Genomic DNA, 25,214 nt, shown 5'->3' on the forward strand with positions numbered 1-25,214 from the left:
AATTTTGGTATGGTAAAAAAAGGAAATATTCAAGATCACAAGATTTTCTACCGGTGACGATCATTGCTGGTGCAGAAGATTATAAATCATTCATTTCTTGACTGGCATCAACTTTACAGCTAATCAGGCAAAACTGACAATGACACAGTTTTTTGTCGGGTGGCACAAAGCAGGATTTACATACATACTTTAGTTTATAGAAGGTTGCGCAGTTTGTAAAACTTAGTGGAGTATTGACGTGAAAGATTATATGACCTATTGGTCAAGCTAGACCAAACTCTGAGGCACACTTTAATCGTGAGTGCGTTGTCATTAATTCAAGTGAATGGTAGTTCAGAGTTAATTTCCTACGCGATAGTCACGGAAGTTCTTTCCATAGCGGCTTATCAGTTAATTGGTTGATACCCAAGCGTTTTAGAACTGGTTTCACTATTTTTCCTCTAGCCGTTGTGTTTTAAAAAATTTCCAGAACAGTTACGCTACGCTGACAATTCTCCATATGATTTTTGGTTTTTGTTTTTCTTGACGGAAATGATTAAAGCACGTAATCAAGTTCTTTTGCGTCTTTTCCACCAGCTAGAGGAAGTATTAATGCTTCAGATCTTTGCGTTGAAACAAAGTTATTTTTTCTTGAAGGGAAATCAGTTGGTACTTAGAAACTTGGGACTACAGTAAGGTTACGTTCTCATTTCAATTTTTCACAAAAAAAAAATGAAAAAAATAACCCTTTCATTTTTCTCAGTGACGTATGATCATCTGACACACTTCATTGGAACAAATTTCCCAGACTGTCATCCCCTCGGGTCACTGTTTAAATAGATAATCTTAATTTGATTCTAGAAACCCGTTTTGAAACCTGAGTTGTGAGTCTCGCTGCCCCCACTATGCATTGGCATATTAGACAATCCTAATATGTAAAGTAGAGGCTCGTTTCATTAAATATTGGAAATTCAAAACTCTTTTAATTAAATTTCAGAATGCTTTTTGCATGCACATTTTCTAACACTTTCTAACACATGCACAATTTCTACCACATTGATATGTTTCAGCAAAAACCAGCATTCCAAATTCCAATTCGATCTGGAAACAGTGGACAAGGAAGAACTACCCAGTTGAATGTCCATTGCTAAATTATTATTTATTACTATTTATTTATTTATTTTAGCCTCGTTTTCACGCTGGACTTCATGGTTCAGAACTTAACCCCCCCCCCCCCCCTTAAAAGCGAACTGAGCAAGTGGCAAAGCTGGCACCAAAACTTTTCATGTTTAGTAGGACCTAATGAACACTTTTACACTCAGGTGCTTGCTTTCAGCACGAACTTCACACGGGACCTTATTTTATGACATTTGCTCCCAGACTATGATATGGTATTAAAACTGATAAAAGTAAAGTGATTATTCAAAATAACTGAAATTGAATGCCGGTTAACGGGCGCCCTCAAACTTAAGATTGACTCCTCTTAGATGTCAAGACCCAATCTGGTGCCCAAGTAGCTATGGTTCATTTGGTTAATAAAACTTGGGAGCTAAAACTCCTTAATCCCAAGGGACCAGTCCTTATTTGCTGCCCTAGGAAATGAGAAATTCCCGGGGGATCCCATGGTTTTTCAGGGAAAACGGAGGGGGATCGTTCGTTACCAACAAAGTATAAAGGGGAACTATAGCATACTGACTAACAATTTACTTCCAATGAGCGTAGAGGGGTTATAGGACTATTAAAGAGCCTATAGGGGCATCTGGTGAATTTACCTTGACTCAACAACCAGAATCTTCCCTTCCCTGTCCCCCCCGCCGTTTCCCAAGTTGCCTAGCGAAATTTGTTCAGGATGAATTTAGCAAACGAAAGAAAATGGACGTGACTTCCATAGGTTTTTTTTTTAACTTATGAAGAGTTGTTCATGACGAGCAATAAAGAGTTGTTAAGTAATTGTTCTATTTTTACTCTGACAACAAAGCAGCCTTCCGTTACAAATGAAAAGAAAAAGACGTAACTCAGCTTAGAATGGCTTTTATGCAAATAGTTTGGTTATTGAATAGGAGAATATCACTCATCTGTCTGATTATGATATCCGTATGGTGGACAACATCGTCCACGTTTTGATGATTAGTAGAACCTCGTCAGTCTTAAGTCGTAATTTTTTAGTCAGGTATATGTCTGAAAGCCAGAAGCTATTATTCTTTACACTTAGTTTTAACGTGATACCCATAGCATGAGCTCCTCAATTTTTTACTTTTCCATTTCATAGTCATTTTCTATCAATGACGGTCTTTGTTGCCTCCTTTTTTCGCTTATTTTTACCTTGTCTCAGTCTCGTTGCCAATCTTTCGTGAGAATAAAGACTCAAAATCGAAACCAGGAATGATATCACAATAAAACATCGAGTAGATTAGAAATACATTGAGTATTAGTACTTTATTTAGGGCACTGATTCATATCCTATGCTGTCAGCTCTTCATTTTGCATGTCTCCTCTCAAAGCAGCTGAAGACATCTGGCTTGATTTAGACTAAATATTTGCATGCATCTTCAAATTGACAAGCTTTCAGCTTAAATAAAACCGCGTGGAATTGAACTTTTCACATAAACGACCAACTATCGATAATTGTAACTTCCCTCGTGGCAAAATGGCAGCTAATGAACTCACACGTGCTTCAACGTTTTTCATTAATGTCGTCTTGAACGCCCTTTCAGCACTGGTAACGATCGTTTTCAACAGCCTAACAATTCAAGCCATACGGAAAACTTCCTCTTTACCAGAACCTTTCAAAATATTGCTGCTGAATCTTGCCGTTTCTGATCTCGCTGTTGGTTTAGTAGCTCAGCCGTTGTCAATTGCATTTGAGTTAGCGGGTAGCCGTGTTACATATATTTTATGGGCCATCCAATTTGCACTCGTTAACGTTTCGTTCCTTGCCATCACGGCACTGAGTCTGGACAGATTCCTAGCTATTCATCTCCACCTCAGATATCGAGAACTTGTGACACACAAACGCGTTGTTGGTCTAGTAATCTTAACATGGGTGCTCAGTGCTATTCTTTCACCCCTTTGCCCTTTGATCATCAAAAATCATCGATCAAAATTAGTCAACATCAAAATCATCCTTTGGAGTCTTTGCTTCATTTTTATAACTGTCACAAGCTTCAGACTTTACTTTGCAGTAAGACTCCATGCAAAACAGATTCAGGCTTCACAAGTAGAGCAAGCCGCACGGAATGGTGAATTAGCAAATGCCGTCAGACTGCAGAAATCGGCCGTCAACACATTTTATGTATATTTGGTTATTTTAGTTTATTATTTGCCTTCTTTTTGTTCTCTTCTTGCCAAGCAATTCTTTGAGTCCACACCAAATTGGTACAACGATTTTTCTTTTTACTGTCGCACACTAATCTTTGTAAATTCATATCTGAATCCTATTATCTACTGCTGGAGAATGAGCGACGTTCGATACTCTGTAAAGGACCTTACGCGAAATATAATTGCAAGGCTTAAATATGGATAAGCAACATGGAATATTATATATTGCCTATACCAGTCCACTTATTTCTTCTTATTATTTAATTTTCCCAGGCGGTTTTTCTCTTTTTTTATCTCAATTCGGTTACAGTGCAATGAAAGTCGCTCGTAACAAAGAGTAAAAATAGTCAAAGCTGAAAAAAATTCTAATGTTCGTTTAAAATACACCTCTCCCTTGAATACCTCATTTTTATAATTATAATAAATAAAATGTACTGAGAGGACTTTACTAATAAAAAAAAAAAAGAGAATGAAACCCTCAAACATTAAGATACGAATGTTGCGCACGTGAAGCGTTTCTACGCTCAAAATCGATTTCCTTGTTTTATCATGATCATATTTTCGACTGTTTATCAAGTAAGCCGTAATTTCGCTCCCGCTAAAAAGAGATTTGAAGAATGTAACAGGATGCGTAGCAGCATAAAATTAAACAATGTTGCATTTTATCAGGTACTTCTAAGCCGTTAGCCACATATGGATTAGCAGCACGATATGAGTGTTGAATAAACTGACGTGTGATAGGAAATTAGTGCACATGAATTCTTCTAGAAAGTGAGCAAGCTTTGTTTCTCACTAGGAATTACGCATCTGGGTAAGGACTTCCTTAGCTAATAGATGCAGCATTTTTGTAACCTTGAGATGGATAAATCGTAGAGAGTACAAAGTTGAATTGTGAAGAATAAAGTCCGATTTGAGCGAAAGTTTTGCAGTCCAAGATTGTTAAACCAGCGTGAGCGGAACTTCTCTCGAACACAAATGGGAAATTTTGTGAATTTAGCGCGACTCTTTGGCTCTACGTATACTTTGGGTTCTAACTTTGGTGGAACCCTGTGTTGATAACACTGCACGAAATTGAATAAAGGAACCACAAGAAATTTAACACTTAAAGGGCTCTGCGCGAACCGATGAATCAGAGCAAAAAGTTTGTCATTTGTTGTTTATTTTTATTCTGACAGCACAAGCTGTTCTGAAAAAAATTAAGTTTTCAATTCAACTGACTCCATATTTCTAAATCTAGAACATTGCAAACCATTCTGCTGTCTATTTTTTTGATGGTTCATGTTTGATAAGTAATTGTTTGATTCAAATTTCTCTTCATTTTGTGATTCAGTTTAAAGAAGGGGTTCGGGTCAAAGACACTGTGGATAAATTAGAAGAATAAAATTATGCGATATGAATTCATAAGGCCACAAGGTCTGCCTTCAGCGCTGCTCATTGGCTAACGTGGCATTATTTCTCATTTACTCTTTATTTAAGTCAGTCTCATTTCAAATCTTTTATGAATATAAATGTTTGCACCCGAAGCGTGGGACGACATCAAAAGAAAAAAACAGACTAGAACGGGAATTCATTGGATCTCACCAGTTTAGTTAGGAACTTACTAATCGGCACACTGTCGCTTTGAATTTATTCATAACCCAAGTTGTAACCCACTTTATTACACGACTCGGGCAGTCAGAGGGCCAATAACTAAAATCAACCAATCAAAATGCTCTATTGCCGGTCAATAATCTCTCAGTATTGGACCGGGCACTGTTCCGAATGGTCCCGAATGATACCGCACTTGTGTCCCTTTGAACTTCAGTCGTATAAGAAATCTCTTATTAACCAAGCTTGATCGGGACCGTACTGGAAGAATATCGGCCCTCGTTCTTTTTTGTACGGACATCGCTGCGCTCGGTCCGTACTGTCAAGACCTCGGGCCGATATTCTCCCAGTACGGCCCTCGCACTTGGTTAATAAGATATATGTCAAGCTCCTATCAGTAGCTTAAGACATCTGGCTTGGCTTGGGCATAAAACATTACCATATATTGCTAAACTGTTATTCGCTCAGCTCACACTCTGTTAAACCGTTCCGTCAGTAAGCATCGAAATTTGTTCAAAATTTCATGTGACATATCAGGAGTGATACAAATCAAATTGAACGCGTTTGTCCATGCCGCTGACAAGCTGAATCAGCCATAATGCCTAAAATCGTTTTTCTAAAACTGGAATGCCTGTTAAATTGTATATACGAGATCTTCTATTCGTGATTCCGATAACTCTCCATATAGCTAATTTAATGCTAGCTAATAGAAAATACACTTGGATGAGAATATATTACCATCTAAAATTCATAAACTATAACGTCATCACAAAATGCTGGAAAGATGGTAAAGTTTCATTCGCTACAGCGCGTTTTCAAAATATTTATTTATTTTTTGTATATTTAACTTTTACATGCATTCCCTCAATACTTTGAAATAGAATTTTGAATAGCGCGACTTAGTTACTTACCTAACTTTGCAAAATATTCTGAATACCAACGTCACTTATATTTTAAAGTTAAAAGTTTTTCTATAAAAATAAACACTTTTCTTCTTACTAAAAGAAGTAAACAAACATTCCAGCAAAAGGGAAGGAAGCAAAATACTTGTGTGATTTTCTGCTTTTCGAGAGAACGGGTGATGGATTTGCATTTAATGCACAAGATTACCATGTGTTAAACACCGCCGATGTATTGAGATAGCATTTTGACCAGCGGTTCATTTGCTAAGATCAAACTATTTGATTGAGAGCCAGAGGAAAGTTTCTTTACTGCACACTTTCTGATTTAGACGCTCGGTTTTCTGAATTTTAACTCAGTTCGAAATGGAAGAGATTGGACGCGCTTCTACTTCATCGAACTTGACTGTCAATAGGGACCTTAAGCGGTCAGGACAGCAACGCCAAGGAAGACGTCGATTAAAAAATGAATTTCTACTTTTAATTAAAATTTCGAAAATGGCTGCATGTGTTTACCATCTCATAAAGTGCCACAACTCAATCTCAACATAATGTATATAAGTAGCGTTGAGTTCCAAATGAAAATTAAAATAATTTACCGTCGCTGTTCCGGTTCGCAGACGACGCAAATTTTGGTGATTTCACTTTGTTGTTTTGCAAAGGACGCCGGCTAAGAAATATACTAAGTTTTAAAATGCAACTGAGCTATTGTTCTGCCGATTAGATCTTTGTTTTTCCACGTCCTCGTTGCCGTCGCCGTCGTGCTTTGCTTAAACCCTCTTCTATTATTTTCATAACGGTTGTAAGTTTTAGGCTCTATTTTGCAGTAAGACACCACAAAAACCAAATTCACGCTTTACAAGTTCAACAAGTAGGACACAATGGTGAACTAGAGAATGCTATAAAACTGAGAAGATCTGCAGTTAGTGTATTTTATGTATATTTAGTTTTTTTTCCTCCGCTGTTCGCCAGTATACTGTAGGCTTGTTTCCAAAATACTTGGAGATAAAACTACTATTGCTGGGCACAATCATTTTTTCTTTACTCTCTAACAGTAATGTACATGATAAATTCATCTCTTAATCCAGTTATTTACTGCTGGAGAATAAGAGACATTCGGCATTCGATCAGGGAAATTTTGCGAAATATGTTTTGTAAGTCAGAAGAGTAGATTATCAAAACGAAAAACGATGTGTTACAAACAAGTGCATCAATATTACTCTGCCTTCCTGAGATATCCATTAGTCATGAATTGGGCTTCGTTACTATTCTTGTTAGTTTTTACTTTTTCTGATTTTGCTTTAGAGAAAGTTGTGTAGGAAAAAAATTATTAAGACTAATAAAAGTTCTAGTGGGTCGTTTAAGTCAATTTGTTTTCATGAAGAACGTTTTTATGAGGTACTACAATAAATATTCACTTTAAGCTCAGTGATGTCACGTGGTTTACCAAACATCTTCACAATTCGAAAGCCGGTGACAAGAAAAGTTGTAGTCTCGATCCAATGCCGACATACTTGGTCTTAATTAGTTTAGAATGTATTGACATGCCGCTTCCAGTGATCACCAAAATGATAAGTCTATCGCTGGATTCTGGTGTGTTCGTTGATGCTTGGAAATGCGCTCTTGTCAATCCACTGCTAAAAAAAGGCCTTAGCTGGATCTACTGTATAAGAACCACCGACCCATAAGCAATTTACAGTACGTGTCTAAATTGAAGGAGAAAATTGTATTCGACCAGACGCATGCGCAAATGATGGCAAACTCGATATACCCCGCCTTGCAGTCATCCTATGGCGTTTCAAAGTAATGAATGACATTTTCACGAACATGAATTCTCAAGAGATCCCTTCTGCTGTTGATACGGTGAATCCTGATGTTTTGATCGATCGTTTGCGCGAAGAGATTGGTATTTCTACCAACACTCTTGACTGGTTCAGGTCATATTTAAATTTTCATTCAATCTACCCCAAACGTCGCTTGACAGAAAAGGGAACTTAAGCAGTCACGACGGCGACGGCAACGAGATCGTGGAAAAACAATAGATCTAACTGGCAGAACAATAACCCGGCAGGTGCGTTTTAAAACTTTGTACATTTCTTAGCCGTCCTATGCAAAACAGCAACGTGAAATCACCAAAATTTGCGTCGTCTGCGAACCGAAACCGCGGCGGCAAATTATTTAAATTTACATTTGGAACTCAACGCTACTTTTATGCGTTATGTTGAGTTTGAGGTCTGGCGCCCTATGAGACGGTAAACACATGCAGCCATTTTCGAAATTCCAACTAAAAGTAGAAACTCATTTTTTAATCGACGTCTTCCGTGGCGTTGCCGTCGTGACTGCTTAAGTTCCCTAATGACAGACAGACAACCTTTATTTTAGCGCGATAGTAATAAAAGCTATGCAGCTTATGGGGTCGTGCATAAATACTAAACCTAAGAACAAAATATATACATAATAAGTAACAATATCAAACTATCTAAATATTAAACTGGTAGAGGCTATGATGTAACCTAAAAGTAATGGAAATCTTTACAGCTAAAATTTGTGGTTGTTGTAGAGGTCTCTTTGAAAGTCAACTCTAAAAATATCAATTGAATGGGTTTTCTTCTTCAGGTTTTGATAACTTTTATTGGGAATAGTTTCCATAATACAGGGCCTCTATAAGCAATAGAGTTTTTACCATAAATAGAGCTGGAACGTGGCACCACTAAGGAGTCTGACGCTCGTAAAGAGTAACCTGTAGAGCGTTTCGTCATAATATTTTCGGATAGCACTAGTGGGAGCCAATCATGAAATGCTTTGTACATTAGCTTTAACAGAAATAACTTATAACTAGAGCTCAGTCGATGCCAATCAGCTTGTCTTAACACGTCCAACGATCTCATGTCTTTAACTAAATTAAAAATTATCCTCGCCGCCCTACAGTGCAATCGTTCCAATGAGTCGAAGAGATCTGCATTAAAACACGACCCCCCACAGAACGAGGCCGTAAGTTACTGATGGTAATATGACTCTGAAATAAAAGTTAATAAGAACGTCCTTCGGCAGGGACCTCAATCTCCCAATTAGATATAGTTCTTTGCGAAACTCTTCTTGAGATCCAACATGTGCGCTACCCAGGAGAGTTTATCATCGACTGTTATACCCAGTAGCCTGGACGAGACTTGTTAACCCACTTTATGGCATCGGTACCTTTATATGTGGATTGGCGCCACTGGCCCCGTAATTTTGGTTTTGCAAATTAACATGGCTTCGCTTTTTTGCGGAGGTGGGGTAAGGCGACTTAAAATACACCATTTGTACAGCTCATCTAAAGCTTTATCCAATTGAGCTACCGCTTCATCTGCCGTTTGTTTGATACAGTAGATCGTAATATCATCAGCGAATAAGTAGACGGAGCCTGATTTCACACTTGGTGGGTAGATCGATGACAAACAAAGAGAACAGTGTAGGGCCGAGCACTGATCCCCGTGGTATACCGACGGATATGGGAAAAGTGTCAGAGATATTTCCATTATCAACTGTGTACTGCTTTCTCCCAATTAAATAATCTGTAATCCAACCCAGTGCTTGATCACAAATGCCAAAATTTGAGAGTAATTTCTCCAACAAGACCTGGTGCGATACACTATCAAACGCTTTGCGAAAGTCTACAAAGGCAACAGCCACTATGGAACCAGAGTCAACTGCTTTTCTCCATGTTTCCGTGAGATGAACAAGCAGGAGCTCGATAGAGTACCCCTGTCGATAAGCCCATTGTCTGAAAGCTTGAGAGCTTGAAAGCCGATGATGTTCATTTCCACCCGAAATAAGAGAAAACGTAGCAACGCAAGACTGATAAAATAGTTTGCATGGGGGCTTGGAGAGACAAGTGTTTCCCATCGGCCTTAGGCCTACTCTGTATCTTTTTCTTAGGATGATATGGCAGTAGCACAGATACGGTAAGGAATCACTACTGTTTCGGGGGGAGTCACATGGTCACGTGTTCGAAGACGTTGCGCAAGAGAAAGCGAGCTATCCTTGGTAAGGGCTGTGACTAAAAGTGGGTCGGGGACGTGGGAAGTGGGACGTAGGGACGTGGGACTCGGTGACATAGGACGCGGGGACGTGGGATGTGAGGACATGGGACGCGTGGACGTGGGGACATGAGACGTGGGACGCGAGGACGTGGGACGTGAGGACGTGGGACGCGAGGAAGTGGGACGTGAGGACGTGGGACGCGAGGACGTGGGACTCAGGGACGGGAACGAAATTTGCAAGGATAAGGCACGGATGTTGTAGGATCAACAAGAAACAATGGATACTTACAGGGAAAGTCCTCCATGGCTGTCCAGAGTTCTTGCGGTCAAAAAGGAAAACAAACATATCCGGCCGAACCATGGACGCTGGAAATCATCGGCTGCTACTGACAAGCTCTCCAACATAAAATAATACCTTTCCCGAGACCACCGAAAATTATACTTTTACAAATTCAGCGCAAAAATCAGGTGTTGTTTGTTCATCATATCCCCGCGTCCCAGGTCTCGGAGTCCCACGTACCCGAGTCCCACGTCCCCGCGTCCCACGTCCCAAGTCCCAAGTCCCCGCGTCCCACGTCCCCGCGTCCCACGTCCTCACGTCCTCACGTCCCTGCGTCCAACGTCCCACGTCCCCACGTCTGCGATCCCACGTCCCACGTCCCCGCGTCCCAAGCCCCCGCGTCCCACATCCCCGCGTCCCACGTCCCCGTCCCACTTTTAGTCACAGCTCTGGGTAACAACATGAGTGAAAGGATTCTTCCCACCGTTCCTCTTCATCGTTTTCTTTTCCTAACATTCGTTCTTTTTCTGTCAAACACTTAACATTGCCTCAGATTTAGTTCTCACTGGAATCAAAGAACCCTATGAATCCCTTCCATAGTTCTTTATACTTTTCAAAAAGACATGAATAACATCTAAGTTCACTTTCAGAGTATTGCAATGCCATGTTATGAATTTTTTCAGAAGATTGTATCGCTGGAGGAGGGAGAGGGAAAGTGCTTGCTATCTAAAAATTGGCATGTTTGAGGCTCATATTTTTTACTTTGGAACCGATTTTGGCGAAATTCTGAAGAATTACTCATGTCATTCTGAAAATTGATGTGCTGTAGAAGAGTTTCCTGATAATTACTGTTTCAGAAAAAAAATTGGAAATTTGTGTCAAAATACATTGTTGCTTTGGAATAGGGGGATCAACTGTTGTACCACTTATTTGACAACATCACCCATTTCACAGTTTTACCCTCTCTAAAGTCTTTAATTCTTTGTTGTAAAACAAATGGGCTTTACAAAGTGTGCTGAGCACAGAAGAGTTATTTTGAAGTAAGAGTTGCAAAAAAGTAGTACATGTTCATATAACCTGTATAAGCTCTTTCAAGAGGTTTAGAAATAACTAGTAGGACCAAGATAGGCATATAGTTATTCTTATCTTGAGGCAAGTCTTTCAGGTAAACAGGGGTTAACCTGGCTTTAACCTCCTCTTCTATTGCAAAAAGAAAGTATCAGCGCTATTGTGTGGAAGCCGATTGCCAGCCAAACCTTTGAACAAACCGACTTCAAGGTAAAAAAAAAAATAAAGAAACTTTCTTAATCCCTTCCTTTTTTATTTTCATTGCTTAACTATATCATAGTTAACAAATGACGCTCACTAAATTCGAGCACGTGGCCCTATCCGAACTTTCTTGGGTTCTTGATCTTTTCCATTTGTTGCAGGGCTTCAAAGAAAAAGTTTGATCCTTTGGCAGAGTTTTCAAGGTTAGCTGGAAAGTTGAAAGATAAAGTAATGAATCCAAACAAAGGTAAGTAACGGTGAAGTTGATTTGTGTGCTCCCAGCAAGACTGAAAAGTATTTGAAGCAGCAGTCAACGTGCCATACGCATTAAATTACAGCAGATGTACCCGTTTTGCCATATTTTACTTTAATTGAACATTTTGTGGGCAACAAAAGCTCTTGACTACAGTTTTACGCAGCAGCGATGGAATCTCTCTTTAATAATTAAAGTTACAAGTTCCCTATAGGTTGTAGGGAAAATTTTTTCAGTTGATATCTACAAGTACTTGCGCAAGTACATTCGCTAAAGATAGTGCAAAGTCAGCAACAAATTATGTGGTGAGTGAAAATCTTTTGAAGTTTTTACCTCATTTCATTTGTTTTACGCTCCAGATGACTCACCGTATGAAGAGGACCCGTGTGATATCCCAGACACACCTCCGGTAACACTCTACAACTTTCATCAACTAACTTAGTAGTGTAAACGATTTGGAATTGTTTGAATGTAGGTGAACAGTGAAAGGATCACAGAGCAATTGAATCATGGTCATCGATGTTGATCCTGAAATCAATTCGTGATTTGCAAAAGCTCGAAAACGAATTTTTATTCATTTGTTTGAAGGATTGTGACTGGGAAAGTGAAGAAGAAAATGAAGGAGTGGAAGAAAAGGAGACGCGTGACCTCAGCTTGTGGAAGATAACGATTCCTCACGTGATCATGGAAACTAAACAGGTGATTGGTCATTTTACTTCAAGTAAAAACCGGGAAGATTGGGTCGGGTCTTGAGATTAAGTACGCGACCCGACCCAAACCTTCCCGGTTTTTTTCACTCCTTCGCCACCATCGCGCCCTTTGCTTTCGCGTTTTGTTTTACTAATTGAACGTCAGGGATAGGCTACCATTGCAGGTTAAAGTGAGGAGGAAATAACCTTATCATTTAGTAGTAGTAGTAGTAGTAGTAGTAGTAGTAGTAGTAGTAGTAGTAGTAGTTCTTCTTTATTTAATGTACCACCACACTTAGCTACAAGCTACTTTCCAGGAAATAATTTGGATATATCAACAAAAGTTAAATGGTAAATTGGCCATCGTAACGATTCCAAAAGCTTACATTTCAAGCGTTAGCCCTTCGTCGGAGCGAATAGAGGAATTGTGGGTTGTGTGGGTTGTGAATTATTTCGTTACCCCCACCGACACAGCCCTAAATAGTTTCTTTAGAACCTATCAGCCTACTTTCTAGGAAGCCCACAACAAAATATTCAATAAAAATTACAACCTACATCAAGAATTATGTACATTAAGTAAAATATTATTATATAAGGATATCGTAAACTTTAATGACTGTAACGCGGTTGACTTGGAAAATTGTAATTTCCATTTTGTGACAATCAAACCAGATCCTTTAAAATTCTGTTGGATCAGTCTAGTGATAGGAATGGTGACCGTGTTCAAAGATAGTAGAGTGAATCCTTAAACTAGTGTTAACTGTGGTGTGTTCGCTTGCTCTCGATTACTGTAACTGAGAGCAGTAATAGACTTTCATGCATGACATAAAAGGTTTCTTTGCTTTGCAGAAATGTATGTTTATTATATCTGTGGAAAGAGCTGATGCAGAAGAAGGTGCGTATGCTGTAAATATACATCAGGTACAATTGCCGCTATTCCGAAATCAAAGTTCCTCTTTTTCGTCGTAGAACCTTTAGGTATTCTAGAACAATCAGAGCATTTTCCATCACAAAATCAACGAAGACAGAATTTACTTTTACCCAACAAATGTGTCATCCTTTTCATCAGCAGGTTGTTGCACTAAATAGTTTATCCCTCAGCGACTTTGACCCTGTTTACTTGACTTTATGTTTTGATCGGAGAGGTGTTCTCTTCTTCCTATGGTTTCCATCTTTTTCAACCAATGTTTCTACGCTCTCATGATTCCAGCTTCCATTTCCGCCAAATCTCTGGATATTTGTGCGAACTTCTTTTCCAAACTTACTGCTGCCTTTTGAGTTATTTGCGTTTGCTCCATGGAGATTTGTAACCATAATGCACTTCGTGAAAGTCTTCGGTCGGTGAGTGCGAGCTGGTGATTCAAGGTTTCAAGCTAAACGCGCAATTTTTCATATTCCATCATCTTCTCTTTAGAGTTACAAGCCAGGCTCTAGTTCGCTTCATGCTCTATCAACGGCGTATATAGTTTTCAAATAATCAAAGCGACGCTGGCCACCTTTTGAAATAAAAAAGGTATAGTTTCAGCAAAAAGTGGCTTTCTTTGCAACAAAGTCGATAACAAGATGACGATAATTAAAAGTCAAAATTATAATAACTATTACTATTTTAAGCTACCAATTTCAGCATAAGAACGGTTCATTAAGATGAAACATGCTGTTCGACAAAGGGTTCAATGCGAGGTATTTTTATTCTTACTGTTTCCACTGAAGTGGTTAGGTATTTTTCCATAGCTATGTTCGAGGTTCCTTCGAGTGTCCGCTCATTCCACAGTTACTTTGCGAGTGTATTTCTGATTATGAGCGTATCCTTCTCAGTCCCTTACACCTTCTTTAGTCCAGTGTGAAACGGTTTCAATGGATACCAAACTAGCACTACCTCTGAAAACTGACGCCTTCAAGGCACCCCAGCTCCTCCACAACCCACGCATATGGCAAAATCGCTTTGTGAGTTTACATAAGCGGTGACCCGTTAAAGGAGCAGTGAAAGTGATCCAAATGAAAGAAATCCCTGTTTTCGTTTTACTACTTTCTTGAGGAACGGTACGGTACTGGTAAAGCGGTTTAGAAATGCATGCATTTTGGTAAAAAGGGGGGGGAAGCTCAAGCAGTGAACTTATATTTCTTTTTTCCCTTTCTTTGTAGTGACCCGATGGGATGTAGCACGGTAGGTTTTAATTACTGTTTGTCATCAGCTTCCCAGATTACGAGCAGTCTTTCCTTTTCGGCGTAGTTTGTCGCACGAGTCAAAACAAATTAAGTGAAAAAAATAACGGTGTTAGCGCACCGCGCAGAACTCTAGGTGCGAGGCGCACTGATTTTTTTCCCCTCGTGCGACGAACTTCACCGAAAAGCAGAGACTGCTGTTAGTAAGGGGAGTTCAAGTTATACAGATGCCCTTCCATTCTATATTTTGTTGAGGAACTAAACGAATTTCACGATTTTGACATTTTTTCACAAAGCAATCGAAGTTTGCTAAACATTCCTCTTACCTTTTCCATTTTGAAAGTGGCGAAGGCACTGGTAATATCGTTTCCTTTTTTGTTCATATTACCCACAATAGTCGCGAAGAGGAAACTATCGTGCAAGTCCTTGTAAGAGGAAGTTGGACCTTTACAGACTTGGTTTTAACAGTTTTAATCGCCCTTTGATGTTCATTTTAAATCAACAGGCGGTATAAGGAATTCTTTGTTCTTCAAAGCAAGTTACAAGAATTCCACGGTAAGTATTGGAGTTTGATCTATGTTTGCTTTGAATTATTTCCATTGGAAATATCACACCAAACTAAAAGGCATAGACACAGGGTCATTTTTATCAGCCAGCACGCGCAAGATGAGAGAAACACCCATGAGACCCACTAGACGAGTCTTTTTTCCCGTTCGACACTCCTAAAAAGTGCTTCGTGCATATGATTTCATTTCATTTTGTCTCTTGCAGGTTCAATCGATGACTCGCTTCTTCCACCGAAGCGTAATTCTTTAAAATCAGTTTCGCAGAAGAGTACAGCTACTTATTTCGATGCTTGCAGAGTTCAGTTTGAGAAATATTTCCAGGTGAGAATGAGGCATGAATGAATCTCGAGGCTTGGAATGAATTCTTCGAACAATTTGTTGTTTTTCTGTTCTCTAGTATTTGTGTTCTAATCCGCTGCTAAAGGGAAGCGGATTATTGTTCAACTTCCTTTCACCAGAAAAGGAATTCAGTAAAATGTTTGGCCCTGACAAGATGGGTGATAAAGCGGGTAAGTTGTATACTGTTTTGCACCACTCATATATCCTATGCACAGATAGAATGAAAAGAATACAGGATGAAATCAATAAAAGAATAGATTAATAAGCAACGTGACGTTACTGAGCGAAAAAAAGCCTTTTTGAAACATACAGCGAAGAGGGGTTATAGGACTGATAAATTAGTCAATCTAAGCTAATCAGAAAACAATGTCCAGTGTGACAGGTTGTTTGCCCAACGTGATTCTCTGTCATAGGAATATTACCGACACCCTCCTGCAGTTTTAGCTGTTGGAGTCCATACTTTTTGTTCTAATTTCTCGATTCCACATTTTTCGCAGGTAAAAAGATCAAGTCAGTGACAACAATACTCAAAAAGGAGGTAAGCCGGCGATGCTTTAAAGACAAGTGAATTACTTGATTCTTATACTTAGAACTCTATTCAAGTATTCAGTCGGTGGGTATACAATAAATGTCCCGTGGGTATACAAGGAGTGTCCCATGGGTATACAATGAATGTCCCCTGGGTATACAATGGATATCCCCTGGGTATGCAATGAATGTCCCCTGGGTAAAACTGTTAACCTTGCTGTTTCTCTCTACAGAAAGGTCAGAACCTCGATCCATTTTTGCAGTCGATCTTATCATCTACCGTAGAACCAACAAAAAGGAAGCCATTACCAAAGTTAGTTATTTTCTTCATGTTGATTTTGTTTTAAGCTATCAACCATAAATCTCAGACCGATCTTGCAAACTATCTCTATAATCACAGGCAACGAGCAGAGCCTCTCTTTCCAGTTTATCTTGTCACATGAGTCACAAACAGTTAACAGAAACCAGTTGTTTTATTCACCTCTGGTTATTGGTGACTCGCTCAAAAGAACAAAAAGAAAGACAAAAACAAATGCTCTTAGCTTAATGGAGCCTATTCAAGGTAAGCCAAAATTGTGCTATTTAATTGACTTGGTAAATATTGGGTTTTATCTATTGTAGGGGTCTTCTAGATGAATCAAGAAGAGGCGAGGTACGCTTACATTTTAGACATGATTTTCTTCTCTTCATATCTGTTTTCTATATTTGATTAAGCGTTTTTGTGTAGATGGCTTTGAACTCGCTTTTACCAGCCCTCAATGGTACACTTTCAAACAATTTTGTACTTTCGGTTTTGAAACCTTTTGATCATTTTAACGAGTTACATTTGATTGTTAAATTGCATCTAGGAGGGACTTTTTCCTGAAAGGAAAAAACCGGCATCGTGAGTATTGCGTGGTTCGCAAACCTTTCTTTTTATTCTCGAGAAGGACAACAACTTAAATCAACAATATTATACATATGATGCACGATCCTCGCAGTAGATAGCGCTATTTAAGCAATAGCGAAAATCAGACCTGAAAAAAATCAGGCCTGTACGGGATTCGAACCACTGACCTCTGCGATACTAGTGCAAAACATATGAACTTCATATATCTATTGTATCTGATTTATCATCACGGGTTTATTACGAATCAACTTAACGGCCTGCTCCCAGTTGGCTTGTTAGCTCAATAGGTGGTTTGCACGTTACGTCATAGCCGCCATGTTGGTGGACGTAAACAATGAATATCTCATTAGCTTCGTTTGTTCGTCCACCAGCATTTGTTCCTTTCACCATTGTTACCTGTGTCTCTAGAGGTTGGTTGCAAACCACCAATTAGTAGAGCGCTGCACTAGTATCGCAGAGGTCAGTGGTTCGAATCCCGTACAGGCCTGCTGTTTTTCAGGCCTGATTTTCGCTATTGCATAAATAGCGCCATCTACTGCGAAGGATCGTGCATCATAAATATATCTTTGATGTTAAAAGAAACTAGTTAACATTTGTTCACCGAAGCGGAGGTGAATTATTAGGGACCTTAAGAAACCACGACGGCGACGGCAACGAGGACGTGGAAAAAAAAGAGATCTAATTGGCAGAACAATAGCTCAGAACGTGCGTTTTGAAACTTGGTACATTTCTTAGCCGTCCTATGCAAAACAACTTGAACGTGAAATCGCCACAATTTGCGTCGTCTGCGAACCGAAACCGCAACGGCAAATTATTTTAATTTCCATTTGGAACTCAACGGCTACTTTATACGTCATGCTGAAGTTGAGCTGTGGCGCTGTATGAGACAGTAAGTTCCTGCATCCATTTTTGAAATTCTAACTAAGAGTAGAAACTCATTTTTTAATCGAAGTCTACCTTGGCGTCGCCGTCGTGGTTTCTTAAAGTCCCTATTATTTTGGTATAGGAGAGGATAACGTGTAAGTAATTCAATCGAAACTAAAATGAGACAAAAATTCATAGTTGTATAAACGAATATCTATTTATCTTTTCAATACTCTCACAGAATCACTCAGTGTACTTACAAAAATAATCTTTCGGCAAAATACGAAATCAACACCTTTAAGAAGCCATGTTAAGCAGGAGATGCTCATAATTTATCGTCTTTACGTGTCATATTCCTATTTCAAAGTAAAAAAAAAGCTTGTTTTTCTTTTTCGTTTTTAGAGTTATCTGATTAAAGACCCTCTAGCTAAGTAATTGGCGTTCGTTTGAATCAATTTCCGGGTAACTTATAGGTAAAAAAATATATAATAAAACAAAAACAATAGCTGTTAACGTCATCGGTCACCCCCTGAGGGTCCCCCAGAGGAACACATAGCCTCTTCACACAGAGAACAACTTACAAATCTAGTTGAGGATTTATATTGAATACCCAACATTTGAAAAAATGCACAGAAATTAATCTAGAAAGATTTTTTATTCAAAATATGCTAGCTTTTTGGCTTAATTTGTTGAATGGTTTAAGTTCGATTTTATCATTATTAAAGCTCGTCACTCAAACCGCACTTTTGAATGATTGCTTATCAGCAGTCGATTCCGGTAACATTTTTGAAACTCTCAATCGAAATTTCAGTAGCATTCCCACCCACTGATTACAGGTGATGCCTGGCGCAGGTCAGCAGTATTGTTTGTGACATGGTCTAATGCGGAAGCAAAGCGTCGCACTGTAAAACCAGAGACCTCACAGCGGTTTATTTTTTACACTAAAAATATAAATTCGATTTATCTGTATTCGATTGGAGGAGTCCTTTATCGATTCTTTGAACTGCTAAGTTTCTCTGTAGTATACTAGAGGTGGAAAAAAGTGTTGAAGCTTCGAAGAAATTAAATTTCTCTTCACTGGATGATTATGACATTTCAATATCAGAACGACTAATAATTGAGTTTACACTCTCTAGAAGACTGCCATAGAAGGGAGCAGGTGATCTGTTTGAGGAAAGTCAACTGAACAGCAGTGAAATGAAAGAAATTTCTAAGTGTCAAACATTCGTCAACAGACTCAGTCATGATAGGCGATTTCAAGCCTTTGTTCGGTAACAATTAAAAAAAAAATAATCAATATTGATAATTAAGCCTTGCAGAATATGTCCAATTGAAAATTGTAGCTGTATTGAAAATGCCGAGGAGTGACTTGGAGCAGTTACGTATGAAATTAATCACAAAATAGCCCGGATCTGTTGTTTTAGAGGTAACACCTCAAAAGTACCCAATATTCATTTTTAATAATACTTCATGGACCTTGAAAGGTAGCTTTGCGGCTTGCATCGAACGGAAATTTATGTGACCCAGAAGTATCTGTTTTATACTCTTTTTAGGATGAGCTCTTATAAACAATCTACCAATTTCGATGAAGTTCAAGGAAGTTGAGTGGGTGTCGATTTTGACAGATTGCTTGTCAATAGACATGGTAAACCCTTTTGTCAAAGGTGACATATATTATTAGTAGAAAACTAGAAGCCATCCACTTTTAACATTGCCATCCGTTTTCTAGCCAAGGTAATTACATTCTAATTTGGATGCTGCTAACAGATCTAAGTCGTAAACTTACGACTCGAAATTTTGAAAAGCAGGATTCATATTCCCAATTTACTGATTTTAACTCGCTGATATCAAACTCGTGAGGCCCTCTTATCAGTCTCTGTTTTCAAACGCCTTAACAATTTCTTAGATTTGGAACCAAATTTGGAAGGTGAGTATTTACACAGTATAACTAATGATCCTATGGCAACCGAGCTTGATAAGAAGTTTTGCCAGAATTTGGTGCCTCATCGCCCTTCTGACCTTGCATTGGTTGTAATGAGAGTCACACTAAGTTCTAACTAAAGCTTATTTAAAAATTTTCACTATTTATCATGTAATTATATTGTTAGTAACTCTTTTAACTTCCCCACCATGGCCACTGGGAAAACTGAGAGGTAATAATCTTAAAGGCATTACACAAACATAACGTATATGAATAGAAACTAAACTCAGGCATAAAAGATCACATCGTGCAACTCGGCAATCACTACAACCCGGATCCGAAAGGATTATTTTTCCAGATCTCTGGCATATCCATCAAATGATTCCGTCCATGCAAGTACTTTTGCTACCGACAACAACTGATGTAATCAAAAGCTCTTAAAGCAATACGCAAATTCATTCATATTTGTGTGCTAACCAGAAGATGGAATATGTTTTCCGGAGGAAACCACAATCGCCTACTCTTCAATTATATTATTCGATGGGCCAGTTAAAATCAACGGCTGTGTTTGAGAATAATTTTACTTCCCCCATTGGCCACGAGCATGGGTAAAGAAATAAAAGGCATGTCCTTTCTTTTTGATGCAGTATACTTACGAGTGGTTCTTGTCCAAAATTCAATTGTTACACTAAAGGCGGCAGGAAGTTACTACTTGCTAAGATAATGCAACAATCCACAACTTGGAAATTCTACTTGTTTCGGAGCTTTGTCCACTAGAAATGACCTTTGGTTAGTTTTAATACATTCATTGAGCTTAATTCCTTGTAGACTTGAAATCAGTTGTCTTAAAGAGCATCGACCATATCTTTAGTGGTTTATATCATTCTTTACATGGTTTTTTGCATTTGTATCTTGTATTTATTATATAATTTTTTTAGTTGGAGGGCCAATGAATTGTAAATCTTTGTGATTATCATCATGATCTTGTGCTATTTCTTAACTAACCAAGGCATTTCCGTATTACCTACTGAAAATAGTCAACGGTTATGTTGTACGGCGCCTAATTGACCTTCTTCTTGTAGAATAACCTTCAGAATTTTGTCAACCCACTGATCGGACAAAATACAGGGAAGAGTCACGTTCTCATTTAAATACAACTGCTCAAGCGGATCGATCAGAGAATCATCATAGTTGATAATTATTATGCTGACGAACTGATCAGGGGCTGATACTCGTAGGTAAACCTTACATTTTTAATATGCAAGAAAAAGGAAGAAAAAAAAACAATCATCTAAGAGTGGGTAGCATGTCTGTACGAGAAACACATTACGAGGCTTAAGTACACATTCACGGTGAACGTTATCGATTTTTTAATATGAATTCAGTCGACAGGCTTTTACACTTAAGGGCCATTCTGTCTTTAAAAAGAACAATACGCAGTTAAAACCCGGAAACTCTCAAAACAACACAAGAAAAAGGAAGAAAAAAAAACAATCATCTAAGATTGGGTAGCGTGTCTGTACGAGAAACACACTACGAGGCTTAAGCACACACTCACGGTGAATGTTATCGATTTTTTAATATGAATTCAGTCGACAGGCTATTACACTTAGGGGCCATTCTGTCTTTAAAAAGAACAATACGCAGTTAAAACCCGGAAACTCTCAAACCTTGGAGGGTTTTAATGAAACAAAGTAGTTTAGGCAGAATTTGGGTATGGTACAAGGCGTGAAACTCAATAAACTCTGTCTCAAGACAAAATTTACCAATTCTGAGGTTATTATGCTAATGCCTCCGTTTAGGTCTCCTTTGATGTTCCGACATGCCAAATGAACACACGACTGATTGTTTATCAATTTCTGAACAAGATGTTAATCTTTTGCACCCTCATTTAAGTCCACTGAAAGTTATGATTGTTTGCATTCGTTCATATCCAACAAAACAAGTAAATGATATTGGTCGCGTTTTATTGCATATAGTCTTCTCAATACTGGTGAATTTGCGAAGATTGATATTTTTTTAAGCTTGGATGTGCTAGCAACAATCTAACGCGGGCAAGATTAGAAAACTCCGCCTACTTTACAGGTCAATTAGAAACAGCAGGATGAGATAAATTACACTTGCTCAGTCACTGAAATAAAGCTAATTGTTTCAGATATTTTTATCTACGAAGATGGTCAATTAATTTGAGCTCGAGTAAATTCAAAATAAAAGTAGTGTGATACCTTAAGGACGTTGAAAGGTTGCTTCTAAAATTAATGATTTTGCCAGAATTTTCCATATTTGAAGATACTTGTTGAGTCCTGTGAAGAGGAAAACAATTCAGAAGCTCCAAAGCCACAAGTGAACGAGATCTCAACGATATACTGCTTTTTTTAATACAAAAGAGTGACGTTTAACATGACATAGTCTTGCATACTCCTTGAAAGACTTTGTATAAACTTCCTCAACCCTGGAGCCGGACCACCAGACCAAACTACCCAAAAAAATCATAATACATTTCACTGTGGAGATCAATCAAAACTGAGTTATATGACTTTACAACTCAAAACATTTAAACCACCCGTCAGAACATCTTTAAGTTTCAGTGATCTTACACGGAAATATCGTTCATGCACATCATACTATTATAAACTCTTCTGAAAATTTCTACGGCCAAAATGGAACATCTTTGTACTTGAAAAAGCCTCCATGTGATTAGTTTAGGGATCAGCACAAAGGTACCCTTATTGTCTAATTGATTTTTACTTTTGCTCTAACTCGGAATAAACGTGCCATAACAAATTTGCATAGACCATCTGACCATCAGAGTCAATGAATCCGCTTTTGAAACTGTCATCGATTTTCAGTAAACTCATCGCGTAAAATTAACGATCATCGGGCATAACAAATTTGCATAGACCATCTGACCATCTGAGTCAATGAATCCATCGATTTTCAGTAAATTCATCGCGTAAAATTATCGATTATCGGGTATAACAAATTTGCATAGATCATCTGACCATCAGAGTCAATGAGTCCGCTTTTGAAACTGTCATCGATTTTCAGTAAATTCATCGCATAAAATTATCGATTATCGGGGCATAACAAAATTGCATAGACCATCTGACTATCAAAGTCAGTGAATCTCGCTTTTGAAACTGCCATCGGTTTCAGCAAATTTATCGCGTATAGTGATCGATTACCATTGTTTACAAACAGAATGGGTTTTCAATGGAAATTCAACCTTACGAAATACTTCCGCGCAAGAGAATTTAAACTGACTTTGTTGTCATTATTATGTAAATTCAAAGGGCAATTCGATTTTCATTTCATTTTCGGATGTTCATATAAAGCAAAAACAAGCGAGAAATAAAGAATCTCAGAGTCTTCATCAATTGGCCTTGCTTTATAAATAATTGGCCTTCTCCCTCGGAACATCTTACTCGGAGGACATATTACGAGAAAAAGGTTTTCCCAAATTTATTTTTGCAGGATCATGGGAGGTAGGCCCCCAAATGATTTGATAGATGGCAATTAATATCAAATTTCATCAGTCAAGATCGCCGGGAAGTCATAGATAATTTAAAGCTGCTTTCGTTCACGAGAAGTTACCATTTTGTCCACTGTTAGTCTCCTGGTCGACTATCCACGCGTTTGATCTTCATCTGCGTCCTAAACAATGACAAGCGCTGAGGGTCCCTATCGTTCATCGATGGTCGCCAATTGTGTGCTCAACGCATTGTTATCCTACACCGCCATCACATTGAACATCATAACAATTTACGCAATGAGAAAAACCTCGTCGCTACCGAGGCCGTTAAGAACATTTCTGCTAAGTCTTGCCATCTCAGATCTTGGTGTTGGTATATTTGTACAACCTTATTACGTCGTGCTTTTAGTTAGAAGGTTGAAAAGCGCTGATCCTGTTGACGAATCAACGAATAAAGCCCTGCTTGCCATCGCGGATACCATCTCCATAGTTTCAATTCTCACTGTTTTCGCACTCAGCATGGACAGATTCCTGGCTGTACATCTTCATCTCAGATATCAGGAGCTTTTCACCCACAGACACTCTGTTTTGGCTGTGATATCAATCTGGATGTTCAGTGTATTTCTTGGAGTATCTGGACATTTTTGGATACCTCCCTCCCTTCTTATTTTCCTTCCTGTTGTCCTTGGGTTCTGTTTTAATTGCACAGGATTAGTTTACTGCAGGATTTATTTTGCTGTACGGCGCCACACGAGGGAAATTCAGTCCTTGCGAGTGCGGCGAGCCGAGCAGGATGACGGTGACATGGAACAAGCCGCAAGGATGAGGAAAATTGCCATTACTACATTTTACGTGTATCTTGTGTACTTGGTCTGTAATTTGCCTGAATACTGCACTAGTATTGCTGCTACTGCCAATAACGAGCCTAGCGTTGCTTTGAAAACTTTTAGGTTTTACAGTTGGACTCTTGTGTGTATGAATTCATCGCTAAACCCCGTTATTTACTGTTGGAGTATGAGGCACATTCGACACATCATCATTAACACTCTCTAAAATTTACACCCGTGCGGAAAGTGAGCGACACAGAAAAATAACAAGTCGAACTCCTATGGCTATTGCACCTGACAGTTATTATGTGAGTGGATACAATAACACAACTTGATAAGCTTTTTGAACTAACAGCCTGCATAAAGTAGTAATAAAATGGTTTACTTGTAATATTCAAAATTGATCTCTAGTAATAAGGACAAAATCACCGTAGGGAGCCTGTCTAAACGAGAATATTGGTGCAATTTTTGCTGTTGCTCCTCTGCTAACGACATTGGCACAGAAAATAAGTGCTTTGTATTTATGATAGCCTAATTTAGATGCAACATGAAAAGGCACACATCAAAGCGTGTCGGTTGCTATTGTACATATCTTAAAAGGAAAGTTCTATGTAATTTGAATACAAATTTTAAGCATGGTGATAATTGGAATTAGAATAGAGAGCTTCAGCTATCTACTTTTTCTAGTACTACAATATATTAGAGAGCTATCACATAAAAAAAAAATCAAACAAAAAACACCTCAATTTTCATGGCTCAATAATTTTGCATCGATGGAAAGACAAAGAACTTTTGACTGATACAGTGTTGTCGCTCAGCCAAAAACCATATAATTAAACTTTGAATTGACCTTTTAGTTGCTTCCACAGTAGACGCCGACAACTCCCTGACGAAATGAATTCAGGGAAAGTGTTTTTTTCTTTTCAATTCTGTCGCTTTTCCTCCAGTGGAAGCTTTTATATTTTCAATTTACGCTTTTTTAAAGGTTGTTTTACACTTCGGGCTCACGAATCTTTAATCAAATAAAGATCCAGAATTTATTATATGACCCTTCCTTCCCAAACGAATCCAAATGACATTCGATACATACGTCTCATAGCTCTCGCAGCAGTTATTTAACATAAACAAATAAGAGGAAACCCACTAACCGGATAATGCCTAGAACATTTGTATTTATAAAAGTGTTTATTTGGCATCGATTATGTAAAAATCAGAATCATCATCAAACTTAGGCTCGGCCAAACGCTATCAAAATTTAACGCAAGATCTTGCAACGTTGTTGCGCGCAACGTGTTCCACACCTTTGGCCACCCCATTACATTGTTGGTTGGTGTTGTTTCAAGTGGTCA

General features: G+C 38.5%; 3 protein-coding genes across 3 annotated transcripts; all 3 read left to right on the top strand.

Annotated features, from left to right (window-relative positions):
• The first annotated feature begins 2,113 nt into the window (after nucleotides 1-2,113).
• On the top strand, nucleotides 2,114-4,919 carry LOC148721394 (adenosine receptor A2b-like). The gene has a single exon (XM_088734586.1). The coding sequence runs from the start codon at nucleotides 2,627-2,629 to the stop codon at nucleotides 3,500-3,502; it is 876 nt and encodes a 291-aa protein (XP_088590712.1). The 5' UTR covers nucleotides 2,114-2,626; the 3' UTR covers nucleotides 3,503-4,919.
• A 6,329-nt stretch (nucleotides 4,920-11,248) lies between these two features.
• On the top strand, nucleotides 11,249-15,527 carry LOC148721395 (sorting nexin-14-like). The gene is made up of 8 exons (XM_088736491.1): nucleotides 11,249-11,363; nucleotides 11,516-11,601; nucleotides 11,967-12,016; nucleotides 12,196-12,306; nucleotides 13,146-13,191; nucleotides 14,439-14,460; nucleotides 14,965-15,014; nucleotides 15,231-15,527. The coding sequence occupies exons 2-8, from the start codon at nucleotides 11,586-11,588 to the stop codon at nucleotides 15,365-15,367; spliced, it is 432 nt and encodes a 143-aa protein (XP_088592617.1). The 5' UTR covers nucleotides 11,249-11,363; nucleotides 11,516-11,585; the 3' UTR covers nucleotides 15,368-15,527.
• Nucleotides 15,528-23,227: 7,700 nt separating this feature from the next.
• LOC148721396 (dopamine receptor 1-like) lies at nucleotides 23,228-24,091 on the top strand. The gene has a single exon (XM_088736160.1). The coding sequence runs from the start codon at nucleotides 23,228-23,230 to the stop codon at nucleotides 24,089-24,091; it is 864 nt and encodes a 287-aa protein (XP_088592286.1).
• Nucleotides 24,092-25,214: the final 1,123 nt, after the last annotated feature.

This window comes from Stylophora pistillata, chromosome 10 (assembly GCF_964205215.1).
Source record: "Stylophora pistillata chromosome 10, jaStyPist1.2, whole genome shotgun sequence".
Taxonomy (NCBI): Eukaryota; Metazoa; Cnidaria; class Anthozoa; order Scleractinia; family Pocilloporidae; genus Stylophora; species Stylophora pistillata.